This window comes from Apteryx mantelli, chromosome 9, assembly GCF_036417845.1.
Source record: "Apteryx mantelli isolate bAptMan1 chromosome 9, bAptMan1.hap1, whole genome shotgun sequence".
NCBI classification, from domain to species: domain Eukaryota; kingdom Metazoa; phylum Chordata; class Aves; order Apterygiformes; family Apterygidae; genus Apteryx; species Apteryx mantelli.
Window position 1 is genome coordinate 31,656,438 of NC_089986.1, and position 17,997 is coordinate 31,674,434.

The 17,997-nt window shown below is 40.7% G+C and overlaps 1 protein-coding gene across 1 annotated transcript; it reads left to right on the forward strand.

Moving 5' to 3' along the window:
• The first annotated feature begins 207 nt into the window (after window positions 1-207).
• Window positions 208-17,231, forward strand: LOC136992653 (sentrin-specific protease 2-like). The gene is made up of 16 exons (XM_067302208.1): window positions 208-364; window positions 2,068-2,201; window positions 3,235-3,310; window positions 3,865-3,943; window positions 4,865-5,009; window positions 5,846-5,949; window positions 7,766-7,863; window positions 9,077-9,134; window positions 10,865-10,928; window positions 11,628-11,777; window positions 13,162-13,293; window positions 13,670-13,873; window positions 13,984-14,063; window positions 15,642-15,726; window positions 16,494-16,589; window positions 17,143-17,231. The coding sequence occupies exons 1-16, from the start codon at window positions 208-210 to the stop codon at window positions 17,203-17,205; spliced, it is 1,725 nt and encodes a 574-aa protein (XP_067158309.1). The 3' UTR covers window positions 17,206-17,231.
• The last annotated feature ends 766 nt before the right edge of the window (window positions 17,232-17,997 follow it).

Here is a 17,997-nt window from a genome sequence, read left to right on the forward strand (position 1 = left end):
GGAGACGTTAATGGAACACGTGAGAAAGAGGCTGAAGATGCTCTAGTGGGAGAAGTAGCTGCCTGTGAGTGGTCTGTTGCCTGAGAGAGATGTGTGGTATATTGATGAGAGATGCTGCAGCAGTGGCAGTAACTGCAGTTGAAGAGACCTTCATGTGTTTCTGTCTGACATGATCCCAGAGGTGGTTGGAGGGGACAACTTTGGGACATGAAAGCTAATTTTGAAAGTTTGGGCCCTGTGAAGGGAACTCAGTCTCTTAGAAGCTTGTCTGTGGTTGCAAAACACTGTTCTGCATGTTCTTTCCTCAGCGTTCAGTCACCTGTGGAAGATCCTGACCAGACTCCAGCCAAAAAGCGAAAATCAGGTATTACACATTATAGAAGTAATTAATATGTCTTTTTCTTAGGTTTCATGCATCTTGGAAAACTCTGGCTTTTGTACTTAATCACTGTTATTGAAATCGACTTTCCAAGCCGTTCCTTTCTCCTTGTGATCATCTCTGTAGCAGGGGCCTGAGGGTGCGTCATGGGGCCTAGCCCTAAATGTGGTGTTATCTGTGTTGACTGAGTACGGCAGGGTACAATACTTCCACAGCCGTTAGGAGATATCCCAGATCAGTAGAGCGTTGTGGACTGCATTTGGTGGTTTCTGGCTATGCATGCGTGCGTACGTTTGAGCAGCAGAGAGCATTTTTAGAGCAAAGTTGTGTGCTCCCTATCTGTATTCATGATGCTATACCTCTGTTAGTTCAAAATACCTCTATCTTTTGTATTTTGAGAAACCATTTTGAATCTGGGATATTAAGGAAAGTTCTTTTAAACTGATGGCAGGCAGAGAAAAATGATGTTTCTGATTGTAGCCAGCTAGTGAGTTTTAGAAAAAACTTCTGAACTGAAAACAGAAGACACTAGTCTGAGTTCAGTCTGAGTCTGAAAAGTTTGGCATGTGAATTTGGAAAAGGTAGGAGAGCTGCGTAAAGGGTGGAGATGCAGCAGGGGTTAGGCGTAGGAGAAAACAGCAGCGGCCGAGAGTGATGGAGTGGTATTGCTGCTCTCCTCAGTGAGACTTTGTGATACCCCCTCTGCAAAGTGATTACAGTGTTCAGGAGGAAAACTGTGCAGCCGCCTGCAGCCATGTTAGTACCTCTAGATACCAGCCACATTGGTCACGATTTGAGATGGAATATTCCCCTTGACAGTGTTTACTGAAAGAGAGGGAGAAAGCGATGCTCTTTAGGCTTTGGGACTTTTACTAGCACAAGTTCCAAGAGGAGAGTTTCTCAGTTACTGCTTGTCAAAGGATGCTGCCTCTCATTTAATGGTAGAGACTGCTGAACTGTAAATGCACTTTTCAGACTTCAGAGCGTAAAACAGTTGAGAATATGTCAAACTGATGTCTCGCTCCTCCTTTTAGCAGCATGACCAACCCTCAGTAGGAACAATTTGCGAGTCTTAGTAAGTAGGCCGAATCTGCTTCTAGGAACCTGGTACCACCTATGCCCTCGTCTACTTCGATGTCATTCTCTTAACTTCAAACAAATGCTGTTGTGTAATATCATTTAATCTCTAACACAGTCCTTCATTAGACAATCTTGGCTTGCTAACGTTTGGAAATACTGTCTGAGGGGTTGCATGTTTCTGCTTTTTGAATGCTGAAAAGAAAAGGCTTGGGTAGCTTTGGTTTCTAGACCTTAGTGAACGGCTTTTCTCAATTAGTCAAGAGCAACACGTAGCAAACTGTAGGAGCACAGGCGTGTATGGAGGGGGTGAAGAATAGAAATTGTACCATGTGCTGCTTTTCTAGAAACACTGAATGTTCCCAAAAGCAGGGTGTCCTTAAAAATCTGGCTGCAGGCTCCTAGGTTAGTCTTTGAGCCCCGGTTCTGAAGACCTGCTAGGTGAGCTGGCTGGTCCAAAACTCACCACCAGCTGCTGTTGACAGTAAGGTGTGTAACTTAATCCTACCTGGAGCACTAGAACGCATTTTAAGGAGGTGGATTTCTATTTATATTAAAGCTGTAATCCCCTTTTTAATCACGTTCTTGTATGGCCTTTCTTGGTTTTCTAGATTATGCCGTCCGTAAGCCTAAAGAGAGAGTTGAAAAAGTTCCTGCTGTGGTGAAGTTTCCAGCCAAGGCAGCAGATAAACACCGGAAGGCTTCGGTCAGCAATGCAGCTCCAAGCGCAGAGTCTGCAGAAGAGGTTAGCAAGGTTTTTGAAAATAGGTAGTTATGATATTGAGTGAATGCATGCAAGATGAGCTGCTTTCCCTGGTGCATCTTGAAGTTGGACGTGTTCTAAGGCTGCACAGCGCTAGGTTCTTCTTTTCCATTTATAACAGGCAGCTCTTGTGTGCTGGGTTTGCATCATTCAAGTTTCAATACTCTACTCTAGCACTTGTAATTCAGGAGCTAAACGTTTGCTGTCTTCCAGATGCTTTACAGTAGTTCAAGTTTATAGCCTTAGTGTGTTTGCAGGCATTGCGTGGTTTTTTTTTCAAGCTCGTAGTTAAAGAGTCAAGATATATTACCTTGCAAAGAAAAACTGCATGCTTTCCTCTGGAAAACCTCTTTCTGATAGGTGCATTATCTACCAGTCCATGAGTAGATTCCTGTAGGACTTTGGTTCTGTGAAAGTGGTTCTTGAACTGCTTGATTTTATAGTTTGGTTTCAAAGGTGCATTGTTATTTATTGCCCCACTAGGATAAGAAGAATAAGAAACTGTCACATTCTAACGATTGGCTCTTGAGGGAGTCTCTAACTGTTTTATTTGTACAAAATTTATTTTTCAAGGACTAATCTATCATACTTCAGAATGTTTAGGCACTGACAGTGATATAACTTAGTGATAGGCTCACATTGTTTTAATGTACTTGAGATTTGTTCAATTTTTCTCTGAAGAATGACATGCAGTTTTAACACACTAAACTTTCATGATCCAGAAGTTTTCAGTTAGAACAAAATACTGCATAGAACTGGATATAAAACGGTTTTAAGTGAAAATCCCTTCTGTAATGTGTACAAAATCACTGCATACATGAGATACTATATTAAAAAATTGAAGTGTACTTGTCAGAGGACCTGTAGAGATCTGCATTCTGCTGTGATCTGAATCAGTAAATTATAGTCTCTGAATCATAATACACCTGACCTTAAATTTCAGGAGGATTATGTGTTTGCTTGGATTTGCGTTCATGCTATACTCACACAGTTACCTTTTCTGTTTTTACTCAAGACTCAGTCCACTGCTTCTGACAATTTGTCTAATAGACCAGCAGGTTGTGCACAAGATTTAGAAATGCTACAAGTTGGTAAGGCTGACATCAAGTTATTTACTTGCTCCTTTTTTACCCTACCTTGTGTATCGTGTGACACCACCCTGAGGTTTATGTACTGGTTTTGCGGTACTAACATTGGTAGATGCAATAGCAGGTAAAATCTAGGAGTGCTTTAGCACAAAGTCTGTTTTCTTTCCTGCATCTTTGCATTGCTTCTGATTTTTGGGCCAGACATTTGTCTTGTCATCTCAGTATTAAGTGCAAGAGCTGTGTCGGATGCTGTCCTGCAGTTCTGATATGTCTGCTGCTGGCTTGCCTGAAGTAAATTGCATTAATTTCAGATCGTAGATTCTGATAATCCTTTTTTATTTCAAGTTGAGGCTGACAGTAGTTTGTGTCCACAAATTTCTTTAGCTGCCAGCGTGAAAACCTGAAATTACTGTAAACATAGTAACCTAGTGCAAATAGTATTATGATGTAACAGAGAAAATGAAAAGAACTCATTTTTGGTGAAGCTCTTCGTTGTAAATTCATAAAACTTTAGTTTCCTTTTGTATTTACTGGTGGCTCGTGCTCTTCTTTTATAGACAAAATGCCTTGTGGAAGCAATACTCGCTTGAATAAAGCAGCATTGTCCCTTTCTCATAAGACAATCCCTTGCTTGAGGTAAAAATCCTTTGGTTTTCTTTGACTTCTCTGAAAAGTTTGTTGTCTTTCACTTTTGTTCTCGAACTTTCTGTGTGTTGCATGACATTTATATCTGTCCACCTACCTTTTTCCACGGTATTCTGGAACTCCTTCAAGCTGCAATGCTACAAGGAGGTCTCTAGCTACTTTATTTCCAACAAAGTTTAAACTTTTTGTTTAAATCCAGATTAATGGTCTGTGGTAGGTGAAAGTGTGGAACTTGAAAAGAAGAGGTTGGGACCAGGGAAACTTGTCAGAAGCTTCTAAATAGTCTGACAGGAAAAAATAAGTTGCTGCTAAGTGCATGATGTTGAGCATAAAATAGTTCGTGATTTAATAAGAGGGCTGATCTTGACTTTGCATTTGTTTCTGCTTATTGTTTGGGTGACGCTGAAGCATTGCTTGTACGCTTACCTCAGAGTTAGAAATAGTTGGAAGAGGGAAGGAATGGGTCAGGATGTGATTTCACACATTCACTGTTTGCCTCCCGGTCTCAAAATTAGATTGGTAGTCTTGTGTGTGTCCCAGCTTGGGATTACCATGACGAGAAAAGCAGCAGCTATGCTTCAGCGTGCTGGCTTTTAGAACACCTGAAGTTCTGATGACATGAATAACACACCTGCATGGATCTTTGATCTTCTGTAATGACTCAGGGCATGGACTGCTGTGGAAATGACCCTGAGAGTAGCAGTTTGCTTGGAGAATTTTTCCTGTGCAGAACTTCTCATGCTTTCCCACTGAGTATTTGATGATAGCAAGTCTTACCTGAAAGTCACAAACATCTCATGTCTGTCTCCATCATAATCAATGTGCATGCTTTACAAAATGGTCGTTGGTGCAACTTGAATTGGGAGATGCTTACTTGAATGTTATTATTTCTTTTGCCATTGGTATTTTTAGCGCAAGCAGGAATGGCAAACACCGGATCAAACCAACTCTAGAAGACGCCTTAACGCTGAGGCCACCCATTAGGGAGCACACTATGCTAGAATCCACAACATCAGAATCTGGCAAAACGGGGAGGCCTTTTTGTACGGCTGAAGAGGTAAGCTTGATGAGAAAGGTGTCTTTTGAAATCGAGTAACTTAATAGTTGCAACAGAACTGTATCTTCGCTGAAGTGAATTTTGTAACATTCAGTGCAATGGATATAGCGAATGAAATTGAAGGGACGCTTCTGAAAGTCAGTGTATAATGTTTTATTTGCCGTTGTGTGCATCAGATCTTGAAATAGAGCAGTCCTTGGGTTGCCAAAAGACTGAATTTTAACCCGTTCTTGTGGAAGTGATGTGCTGGGGGAGGAACCCTAGGCAGTTTCACTTAGCAGTTAAACTGTACTGCCTTGTCCCTGAGTATATTTTTGTTGCAGGGTTGACTAGAATTCTTGTTTCAGTATTTTGTCCTTAACCTAACTCAAGTGCTGTCTTTACGTAGCAACCTTAAATGGATGGTGCAGGTAAAAATGGCACAATTGCTGATGGTACTTAGTTGAAGGACTGAGAAGCCCTGCCCTGTCCTTTCCTCCCAGTATCTGAAGCAACTGTTGGAAAATATTTGATAAACCTAGCTTATATTGAAGAAGTATTGGAGGAACTGTGGAATATGGTTAAGATATCACCTTGGGGACTCACAGCAACGTGGTAGTTGTGTGTATTGACAGGAGTGCGTGCTAACCAGAATTATTATGCAAGAAGTGCAGACCACACCTAAAGAGGAATGAGGGTGTGGGAATTCCTGCTAAAATAAAACTGGAGACTGCCAGGATTCTGGGAACACCTGTGCAGTCTGTACCAATTTTCTATTACAAGTATTGTGCTGCTTCATATGCAGTGGTTATAATGTGTGTTTTTGTTTTGTTTTGTTTTTTCCCCCCTTCTGCTAGGATGTCCAGAGAGGTGAAAAGGAGAAATGCAAAGGACTCTTGAAACTAGTAAAGGAAAAGTATCCTAGAAGCTGCCCAATTCCTCAATCTACAAACTTCTGCAAGTAATTATAGAAAAAAGAACGCTAACTTTTTAGTAGCAACTTTGTAGCTGCTATAAATGGGAAGGGGGAGGGAATTCATCTTTTGCAGTCTCAGGATTCTGGATAGTGTCCCAGAGCAGGTGTTGGGGCAAACTGTTTTGTAATATGCCACAGTGTTGCTTAAGGTTAGAAGTATTTTATGGCCTTTAAAACAAAACAATAAAAAAAAAAACCCTTCCCTCCCGGCCCCCAAGCTGAAGCATGAATATTCTAAGAAGGTATATTCTAAAGGTGAAGATTTGTTAGTTGGTATGAGTGTATTTCTGGTTCTGATACTCCTTTATTGTATCTGCATTAAGACAGTATCTAGTTTAGGTAAGCGTTCCTAGTAGCGTACATTCTTTTTAATGGTGCTACAGTCAGTGCCCTGGATTTTTATACTAGAAGTTATCTTCCTCTCATTTGGAATTGTTGAGTTTTTTCTTGGTCAGGAGTCCTGTTTTATTTGAGAATGTGAAGCTTAACTTAAACCCAGGAAATGCCAGATTTCTGTCCCTGCGTCCCCCCTACCCTGCAAATCCTTCTCACGCACTTGAGTAGGAAGGTCTCTTTTTGCAGTACACAAAATGCCATCGCTGTCCTGCATGTAGAATCCCAGGGCTTGAAGCAGCCAAAAAAGGAATCTTGTGGGTACTTTTGATTCTTATATACCAGTTATAAGTATATTGGTATCTTTATAGCTGTGTCAGTGTCAGGACGCTAAATTAACTATGCCAGTGTGTGTAAAAATAAATAAATAAATAAATAATAGTAATAATAAAAACACCTCTCTTGGTGGAATAGTTATATTTCAAAGCTGTGCAGAAGGGGGACTAGTTGTTGTAAAATGCTGATGCCAAGATAGTGCTAAATTCCAGCATGCCTTTCTACATAGTAAGATGGTAGAAAATGCCGTCCCTTCTTGTAGTTTCTCTTAAATGCTCCAAGACCTGGATTGTTCCCATAAGCTCAGAAAAAGCCCAAATCTCCATTTGGTGGTTCACAGCTAGAAAACATGTAAACGCGTGACTTCAGATCAAAACAGCACAGCACATTTAAACATTCTGGTGATTGAAAATGATGTGGAAAACAGTGTTTCAAATCATTCTTGGTGCACCTGCATTAGCATTTTAGGGCGGATCAAGACCCGGTTTCTGGCATCTGATATCTCAATCATCGACTTCTGTGCTTTGGTTCATTTCGCAGAGCATTCTTGGAGCATGTGAAATAGGTTTCTTTCAGATGAAGCTAAACCAGAAGGGGTTCTTATTGAGTGCATCTAATGCACTCCAACTGTGAGTAGGCATTTAGTCCCTGAAGTCCTCGTAGAGCTAGGCTCAAGTAAAACATCCCTGAAATGTGTATGTTGTGGACATTGTGTTCTCAATGTCAACTGTTTCCCTTGCAGATCCATTCCTTTTGAGCCGTACTGCTTTCTAAAGTAGACGTAGCCATAGCAGATAGTTCCTGTCATTGTCAGAAAATTTGACTCCTGTATCTTCAGTGTGTGTGATTTGAAAGTAACCAGGCTTTTGACTGTAAACTGCCTGTTAACAGAATGCCTTTTGCATTTTGTGATGAAACCAGTGTGGGAGATGCACGTTTCTGTTAATGGACTGAACAACCTAATTTTATTTTACAAGCTTCTATTTCCTTAATTTATAGTCTCCAACTCTGTAGTGTAGACAATCATGTAGAAATAAACTGTATTCTTTTTAGTGTATTGGTATGCACCGATAGCAAACACCGTATGTATAGAAATTCTTATTTTTCTCTTGCGTTTCTTGCTGCATCAAAGTGCTCAAGCCTCCTCGAAGGAACCAGTGACGTCTGCAAGTCATCTGGAAGAACAAAGGCGTGGAGAAGACATCTACCAGTGTATGACACTAAAAACCAGTGAGTATCCCTGTGATTCATATCTGTTCCATTTCGTAGGTAGACTTAATCAAGCAGGGCATTTCCTTAAGTCTTGAAGGTAGTCTATACTAAAAAGATTTGTTGGTACTACTGTATTGTCAAGCTGTGTCCCTTTGTAAGGAACTCTAGGTGGGTTAGAGCATTTATGCTGGTATAGCTTATGTCAGTTCTTAAAACGAAACAAGCTCTTTCTGGAAGGAAAGAAAAAAATACACACACACACACACACACACACTTACTAGCTGAAGTGGCTTTGTAAGTCTTTTGTTGGAGTGAGAAGGTTTGTTAAAATTGCGCCTGAGAGCCAATACCGTGTTAATGATGGTGTAGACATAACTCTACACTTGCACAGTAGTAAACTTTTTAGTATCCGGCTGTTTGCGGTAGTAGAGTATAATAAATTAATTGTGCACCCTTAGGTGCCTTTTATTTAGCTTAGAGATGGGATTATATGTTACTCTTTAATCCCTTTTTAATGCTGTAGTTGACCATTCTCCTGGTAGCAGAGCTTCCAGACCAAACACGCTAATTACATCTTTTCTGGATGGGCACAATACCATTGTTTATATAAAGTTAGTTTCTTTTACATATCTTCTCTAGCATACTGAAGATATATAACTACTTACGGTGACCTTAGTTGTCTCCTGCAGAGTGGGCTGGTTAGACTGGTTTGCTGATAAACTATTTTCTTTTGTACCCAGCACTGTTATAATGTCATGTGTTCATGTATACACATTTAATACTGTCCCAATCAGGGTTTTTTTCCTATTATTTGTTACTTAATAGTTCATCAGTTCTTTGTACATATCTGTGACTTTATTACACAATTGTATGGGTTTGGAAATTATCTCTGAGTTGGTACTAAAATTTGGGGAAAGCTTGCTTTGTGGTGCAAAGTGACAGTCTACGCTTCTGAGCTGGGGGCTGTGTGCAGTTATTGTAAAAATCACTAAATTTTTTTCAAGTATGCAGTCTAGGCTTTAAAACTTAGTACATTTCCTGCTTCAGTTCTCATAAACTTGCACATGACATTCAAGAGGTGTGTTTGCCAGAGTTCAAACTTTCTAACCATCCGGTCATTATTAGAAGTTTTTTGTGTTATCACCCATAAACTGAGAACCATGTATGTCTCCTTGCAATTAAAAATAGCCTTTTTGTTTCTCTGCTAATGCTTTCCCATCTTTCTGTGCAGGTATCAAATGTGCTGATGCTTGTGGCCCACAGTGGTTGCAGAAAAATGATATGATCAGGTACATTAAGCATGGCTTTTAATCATGGTTCTTGCTTCTCTTGGCTCTGTGTGTGTGTGTGTTTCTGCCTCGAGTAGTGTCCAGAAGGAAAAAAATTGTATTTCCTGTCTCAGGGTTGTGGAACAGGAGGAGCTACCTTGTGAGTCTGGAATTGTTCACAAGCCAGTTGCATCGCAAGTGCAGCTCCCATGCTAAGCCCATCTGTTTGACCAACAGGGCCTGTGCTGGTGTGGAGTTTGCTGATTATGCCAAGTCCTTTGCTAGGGGAAGAGAGTCAGCAGAGGATGGAAGTGGTGGCATTGCCAAGCTGTCCTTGCATTTGCAGGGAATGTAGCCATCTTCATCCCTTGCAGGTGTCTTTCTGCCTAACCATTACCAAGTCGACTTTTCCCTTCTTTCACTTTGAAGCTAGTATCCTAAGCATCAGGATGAGGAACCTTGTAAAGCCTAGTGGGACTGAGGCAGTTTCTGTAACTTACAGGATGCTTTGGGTTTGAATATGAGACTGAAAAGGAAGCGTGCAGTTGGGTTGTCTGTTTGAGAGAGACTTTGAGTGAACTCCTTTGCATTAGTCATCTGAGCAGGAGGCAGTATGAGTTCAGTTGGCTTTGTGTTGTTGCAGGAAAACTGGTTTTGGCTGCAGTAAGTACAGTCACTGGGAGAGATTTTCTATGGCAGTCTGATCTACACATCTTTTTGCAGTGACCGTTCCTTAAACAAAAAGGGGAGAAAGTGGAGGTGGGAACAGAGAGACTTAGCTGTGGCAGTCCTGCTTTTTCTGGCTGATTCTGGCCCTATTATTCTCCCTGCTTTAAAAGCTAGCGCTACATTCAGCTGTGCAGCACTGTTCCTGTGCTCAAACTGTCAGCAGTTCCTCTAAACTCAAGGGAGAGAAGGAAACAAAATAACTGAGAATATGATGGGTTCAAGTAAAAGGAACATTTTCTTGCCTTTTTTGCAGATTTAGCTACTAACTGAAGTCATTCGGCAAGGCTTGCGATATCTACTCTTACCATGCTGGATTGAATGCCTTTAAAGCACAATGAGTGTGGGATACCATGAGAGTCTGTTGTAGGCCTTCCCCCTGGAAAGGGGGAATCTTCGAGGACAATGCAAATGCTTGTTTTTGGAGGAAAAGGGACCTGTAAACGGACAACTTTAATGTCTGTGTATTTGCTTGCTCTTCAGAGTCCGCGTTGTTTTAATGATAATCCTTTCCAAATGGGGATAGTCACTCTCTTGACTAGCCTATAAAAGGCAAGTAAACATCTTCTAGCTGTCCATTTTTAACTGAATGTGCTGGTCTTAGTTTCAGTAAGCTAACTATACTTGGATGCAAGTACAGTTGCAAATACTTATGTTATACCTTGCAGTATAACGCCTGGCTTGCAGTATTTCTCACCAGTATATCCCAAAGCACGTTATAGAGGTGGTGTTGGTTGCTTCCTTGTTTTCCAAATAATGAAACTGATAGAGAAACAAAAGGAATCTTGCATATACTGATGGGAAAAAAGTTGGAAAGGCTCCCAGCTCTTTCTTCTATCCTACTTTTGCTGCTCCAAAAGAATGGTGCTGGAAGTTGAGATAATGTCTTCTCTTGTTCATGTGTGCCACTGAGGTTATAGTCAGATTCAGCTCTGCAAAAAGCATTTCTTAACCAGAAGATGGGTTCTGCAGAATTAAATGCGACAACACTGGAAACAACTCCTTTCTTTCTTTCCTTCTCTCAGGTACTACACAGCGGCAGAAAATTCTCATGAACAGGGAAGACCAGTGAAACAGGCCAGTGCAGGGGTAAGCTTGTGTTATTTAGTAGTTCATTATTTATAAAATATGACTGAGTGTTTTCGATCATGAATTTCTGCACTCTATCCTTACATATGTTGCTAGGTAAGTTATGTACTTATTCCAGTGTTTTTTTCCCCAGGGAAGGGGGGAGGATTATTCAGTGAATAGTGCTTTCACAAAAAATTAATGGCAGCAGGAAACTTATTTCTGAACTATTATGAGCGCACTGCACTATACTGTTTTTGTTTTTTCCTCTTTTCTTTTGGGTAAAACTTCAAAGCCTGTAGTGCACAAGCTTAGCTGACCTGCAGTACTAGTCTACATCATCTTTAGCCTCCTCTTGTTTTGAGAGATAGGAGGTACATCTCTGACTTTCATCTCTGATCAGGATTGAAATCGGAAATAAAAGTTTATCCATGGAAATAAGAAAGATTAATCTCAGTCTCAACTTGATACTTACATAGGGAGGCTTTCTGAGCTTCTTAATGTTAGTTCAAATCAAACCAACCTTCTGGCTGTCTTGACTCTATTAAATTTTGGATGTAGTTTCAATGTAGTATCAGTAAAACTAACTTTGGAGTTTGCTGTTTGGAAGCATGTAAAAAATATCCTTCCATTTTTATACATGAGCAAGACATTCTGCATTATTCCCAAGCCAAGCAAATCTGTATTTGTTTGCTAGCTTGATGTCCTTTTGTCTAACAGAGACAGCGTGGGGCTGAAATCTCAGAAGAAGTGTCGTTTAGATTACGTCTGGCTCCTGTTTTGTCCAGAAAGTCATCTGCCCTTGATGTGGAAGAGAAGAAATTCCCAAGCTCAGAAAAAAGAGTAGAAGGTCTTTCTCCACTCACAGAGGTACCATAGTTCTGTTTGCTCAAAGCAGAAAGCTTTGAAACAGCCATGAGTGACTCTATCTGTTACCGGTGGTTCTTAAGGCTTTTTGAAGTCTTAAGGGCTTGTATTTAACCTGTTACTAAGTTTCTGTAGCCGTGACTTCATAATGCCAGGGTCAGCAATAAAGCTGGTTTTAAAGGCTTAGTATGGTCCGCAACTCCTTAAGTTGTGCTAACATAAGGGTTTGTGGGACTTCTGTGAGCAGGCCAGCAACAGGTCCAGGTTTAAAAACAGTCTACCAAGGACCATATTTAACACACATTTGTTTGCTTGACTAGTCCATGCTGTTTTACTGTCTTTGCCTCTTAACCTGTCCTGCCGTGCAAATAGGTCCTGAAGAGTAAGCTTTGCTGATCCACAATGTTGCATTACTTATGGGGAACCTGAGCATCTTGCACATGTCCTCAGGACCTCAGTCACACGTGCACTGGCCATGGTTGCACTGTGTATAACAGGGATCATAGGAGTTAACTTACTAACTATATCCAACAGGGCTTGGAAGTTCTAGTTCCCTTCCTCGTATGAACTTAGGCTGCTTTTATTCTTTGGAGTTACAGTCCTGCTGATCTAACTGAGCTCTTCCTTTTTGGCCCGTTGACAACTGACATGCAAGGGACTAGCAAATCAAAGTTTTACCAAAGTCTGCAAAGTAATGCTTCAATACAAGGGGAAAAAAAGGTGTTTTTCTCATTTTGCTATCTCAGATTCAGTCAAGGAGATGCTATTGCAGATCGGAGTATTTTATACTAACAGGCCCAGTGATTTATTTGCATTCCCTACGCAAACTTAGATGCAGGCATCCATGTTGCAACCAGTCAGATGCACAACGCAGACTTCTAATTGCATGACTCTGGTGTAGTTACCTTGGTTTCCCTTTTTGCTGTCGCTTCCATTCCCTTTGAAGCTCACCACCTTCAGGTTTTTTCAGGCTCCTGTCTTACCTGCTTTGGTGTGGAGAATGCCTGTTGTGGTTGGCATAAGCATCAGTGTTGCAAGGGCTCCAGCTTTATGTGAGAGAAGAGGTGTTTGCTGTATTTCTGCTCGTTCTTCAGCTGCTTTATTGTGCTTGCTGCTCTGCATGTTTTATATCAGCTTCCGTTGTGAAAGCAAATTGAAACAACCTGAGCTTCAAAGCTAGGACTCTGAAACAACTGCCATTCATAACTCAGTAAAAAGCTGACAAAGCCACTAATCCTCTGATCTGAAACACTGTTGCTGTTTCCAAGCTCCAGGGTTATTCTGTCACCTGAACCTAACTTGACAGGCTTTAACAGGCTTGAATTTGAATGCTGTCTACAGGTTAGCATGCTCAGAACCTTTCTGAGCCATTTGCCATTTGTTTCAGGCCATGGAGAGAGAGGTCACTGCTGCATTTAACGAAGGTGAGCCCAATGAGACCATGAGCAGTGCCTTCAAACTAAAGGTCACCCGTGAGGACATCCACACACTAAGGAACCTTCACTGGCTAAATGATGAGGTAAAACTTGTTGCAACACAGAGGTTTTCTAGTTCAGTATATATTTTAAAATACACCTTGAGTGTCTATAAGTTTTCTTTTCATTCTGCACATCCCAGAAGTATCTGTAGGGTTGCGATTTTTAGGCCTTTAAGAACCCCATATTACTGGAAGCACCTTTATTTCTTCTACTGCATAGCTCTTAGAATTTAATCAAATTTTTGTCTAGGTTAGTTGGAGTGGGTGAGAGGTGCTTATATCAAGCTGCAAAAGTAACCTAAGTGCAAATGTCTCAGCTGCATACTTAATGGTGGGCAGCAGATAAGCGCTGCTGTATTTTTTCATTTGGTGAGCCAGTGTCCTGTTTTTCATGTAAAGTTTGCTCTTTATTATACAGATCATTAATTTCTACATGAATCTTCTGGTGGAAAGAAATAAGAAAGAAAGATATCCAGCGCTTTATGCTTTTAGTACTTTCTTCTATCCCAAGCTAATTTCTGGGGGCTACAAAGCAGTAAAAAGATGGACCAGAGGTGTGGATCTGTTCAAACAGGACCTCATCTTAGTGCCCATTCACTTAAGAGTGCACTGGGCACTAGCGGTGAGTCAAATTGGCTTTTCTTTAGAACTGGATGAGGAGAAAAAACAAGCAAGAAATGTCACTTAGCACAAGTTTGTGCTGTGTCTAACTTAATCATGTTCTAATAACAGGTTATAGATGTCAGAAGGAAGAGCATCAAATACTTCGACTCGGTGGGACAAAAGGGTGACAAGATTTGTGAAACTTTGATGTAAGTAGCTGCTTGGTCACTGCTTTGGTTTTGAACCATGAGAAATGTTTTGTTTGTTTGTTTTCTTAGATTTCTCCCTTTAACACGTGACTAGATGTTCTTGCTTTTCTCATAGATACAAACCAGAAATCTTTCTGATTCACTTGCTACAAGTTGTATATGAATTGTAACATCAGTCACTTATCTAGTCTTGCCCTTCTCTCCAGGCTCTCAGATGTCTGGATTCTGCCAACTTCACAATATATTCTCAGCCAAAGCTTCACTGCCAAAGGTATAATAGGCCTGTGGCACAAATAAACTAACTTTGTTAGCAGTCAGTGAAGGTGGGCTGTTGACTAGGGGGAAGAATTTCAGGGAAATGTTTCAAAATACAGCCTGACTGGCAGAGGAAATGTGATGTATGTGATGTCTATGGAAGGCATTGCATTCTTGCAAGAGTGTTTCAGTTCTTTCATGCACCCCACTCTTTAAGACCTTTCAAATTACTATAGCTCAGTAATGTTAGCATCCTATGGCATAACCACTCCTTTTTATGATGAGCTATGCAACTCTTTATTGCTTAGCTCTTCCTTTCTCTTCTTGCCTTGAGACAATTTTTTTTTTTCCTCACGCTTCTTATGTTCATCCTTTTTACTGTAGTGAGCTTGTAACGTCCTTCTCCTCAGTTCTTCTGTGCCTCCACGCTTCTGGTTTGATGTTTTAAACAAAACCACCCTCTGGCTTACTCCAGCAGACTACCCTCGTGCTGTTACTGTGTGTCATTCAGACTTCTGAGATTCCAGTTCAAGATAGATGTCTTGTAGGAAACATTTCTAGATGTATCGGCTGGCATAACATGAATCTCAAACATTGTGGACACAGTTTTTTGTATGTATAGGTTTGTATGTACAGATTTTTTACCATTATAACTGTGTGTAAGCCAGCATCCCTAGATGTGTCTGCCACCAATGCAGAAGTAGTAAAAACCCTTAGTCCAACAACTTTATAGACCAAGCACATAAGAGTAGCCCCACTGGATCAACCCAAATGTTGTTTTAGCCCAGTACCGTCTTGGACGGCAGTTAACAGCAGATGCCTGGGAAAGCGTTTAAGAATAGGGCTGCATAATGATTTTTTCCTCAGCGTATTCTTCCAGCAACCTGTGGCCTGGGAACTTCCTCAGCCAGAGGTGCTAGCATAATAGCCTTTGTATTTGTTCTTCCAGAAGGGCACGAGGTATGTGGGATGAAGGCACGCCATGGAAAGGCATACTGGAAGGGCTTGGTTTTTCTCTTGCCTTTCTGATAACGTTTTATTTGCTTTGCTTGATCTCTGCTGAGCAATAAGCTTATGCTTTTATGGAAGTCTCTGTTGGAATCATTGGATCTCGTTCCTGACCGACAGCCGTTAGCTCACAGCCTGTCACTGTGTATGTAAAGTTAAGATTTGGGGTTTTCCTCCAAATGCCTTGCTTCAGCTGCAGTGAATATCCTCTGACATTTTACTATCCAGCCGTTCAGTATCCTTTGATGCTTCTGCAGCTCTTTTTTGTTGGCCTAAATATGGAGGTGAAGAGTGGTTTTGTTTTGTTTCAAACAGCCGATACCTGCAAGAAGAAAGCAAGGAAAAAAGAAATCTGGAGCTGTCTCTTTCAGAGTGGATTCTTCGCAGTATGGAGTCACATGTATGTGAGCACTATTTGGATTTGAAATGTGAACTGTAACTCCTCATCATGAAGGTCCTAACATATACTAATAAGTCTAAGCCTTTAGAGAATGCCCATAACCCTCTCTTGTTCTTAATGTACCGCCTCGGACTGCAAGTGGATCAGGAAACCGTGCTGGAATGGAATCTTAAGCAGTACCTCTCCTTGCTGGCTGAAAACTTTTTATTTTATTTTTTTAGTTAGTCATAGATTTAAAAAAACCACAGAGAACATCCCCTGCCCCATGAGGTGAATCTGGCTTTTGCCCTAGTTTCACAAGTCATATTTTGTTGGAGAATGTAAGCTCCTAAAATCAGTTTTGCATTTGGGCCTTTAATTCTTACGTGGAGTGCAAATCCTGGCATGTAACATAGCAAAGGGTTGATGTTTCTCAACAAATCTAACAGTGACAGGTAGTAGCTAAAGACTCAATTTAAAGAACAAAGGCTTAGTTGCACTGAGCACTGTGCAAACCTCAAGACGCCTTGCAGGAATGAAGGCTGCTATCCGCTGTTGGCCTGCCAAAAACTTGGATTTTAACATCTAAGCAAAGGAAGCAGAGGGAAGTGATGTTGTGTGGCTAATTGAGTATATTCCTTGTGTGTGCTAGGAGTGATCAATGGATAATAAAAGCAGGTTCGCAAGTGTCTGGTTAGTGTATTATCTGTATTGAGTACTGTATGCTACTTCCAAATTGCCTTTCTTTGAAGACAGAGGAAAATTCTCCCTTTTTTTGTGTTCGTTAGGAAATTCCCCAACAACTTAATGGAAGCGACTGTGGGGTTTTTATGTGCAAATATGCAGATTACATCTCCAGAGACAAACCGATCACTTTCACACAGGTGAGTGAAGCTCATAAAGCAAATTTTAGATTTCTCACACAAGTAAAAGAACTGGTGGGGAAGTTGCATAGCTGTTAACTGTGAAGTCTCAGAGGCTTCATTTTTGGTATGTAATACGAGGGCTGGAAGAGGGTAGAGTTGTATTCTGTCTTTATTTCTACTATCTGCTTCCTAGCAGAACCTGTGAAATTCCTCTTGGGCAAGGTACTGCAGATAATAGCTTTGTAACATACCTGGCCTTTGTATGTTTTGGAGAAATGTGTTCAACCCTTTGACCAGCTAAAACAGTAGTTGTTTTCAAATGCAGTGAGCTTTTATGAAAGGACTTGTAAGCTGTTAGTGAAGCAAATCTGGTTTTGTTGGGTTGTCATGTCTTGCAAACATTTAGTAGGGGGGTGGGGCAAACCAGTGCTGCATCTGAAGTGGCAGGTGTTGACTGTTCTTAAAATGAACTTTGTCGCATTAAGGAATTAACAGCTGGATGCTTATACGTATTTCTGCCTCTTTCAACTGTGACTTCATATTTAATGTTTTTGGGTTTTTTTCTTTTCAGAATAACATGCCTTACTTCCGCAGGAAGATGGTGTGGGAAATAATCCATCAGCAGCTGCTGTGAGACATGCACTATTAGAGTAACACTGTGATCACTGTGTGGTGACTAACTCTCGTTTTAATTATTTTTCTAATGCCTTATTTCAAAAGGCACACAAATTTTCCTCTTTAGGCTATAAAGTAGTGGTTAATTTTTTTTTCCAAATTTTGGAGACGGCAACTCTCTTTGAAATCAGCTAGTGCACCATAAGTGCAAGACAAAGACTGCTGTGTCCTTGCCCAAGGAATGGTTAAGAACGGATGCTATGTGAACCTCTGCTCCTACCTTGCAGCACACGTGGGCCAGATTACGGACAAATGGGACTTTTATCTCTGGTGGTAATGATTCTATTACCAAAGCTAATCTCCATAAGGACAACGTGCTTAGCTACTGTTTCCTCAAGGAGAGTTTTCTTCTGTTTCTGGAATATCCACGATCTACTTGATTCCTAAAACTGGATTTGTGATGACCATAAGAAGAAAGCATTTACAATCTTTGATTTGTAACAAATCCATAGTGAAGCCCCCATAGTTGGGGTTTGTTTTATTTTTTTGTGCGTCTCCAAGGAAATATCTAATGTGAAAAGAGAAGTATTTATTTCTTTTGTTTATTAAAATAAATATTTAACTTATATAAAAGAGCCTTATTGGAATGAAACTCTACCTGGTAAAGAAGTGGAGGGATTTTCTTAATTGAAAAAAGTTTGACATAGCAAACTGGTTTCTAGCTCATTTATAATCTACAATGAAGAAGGCTAGCCAGGATGAATATCAGAGCACAAAAGCCTCTAATCATCTGTCACAAAATCCTAACGGG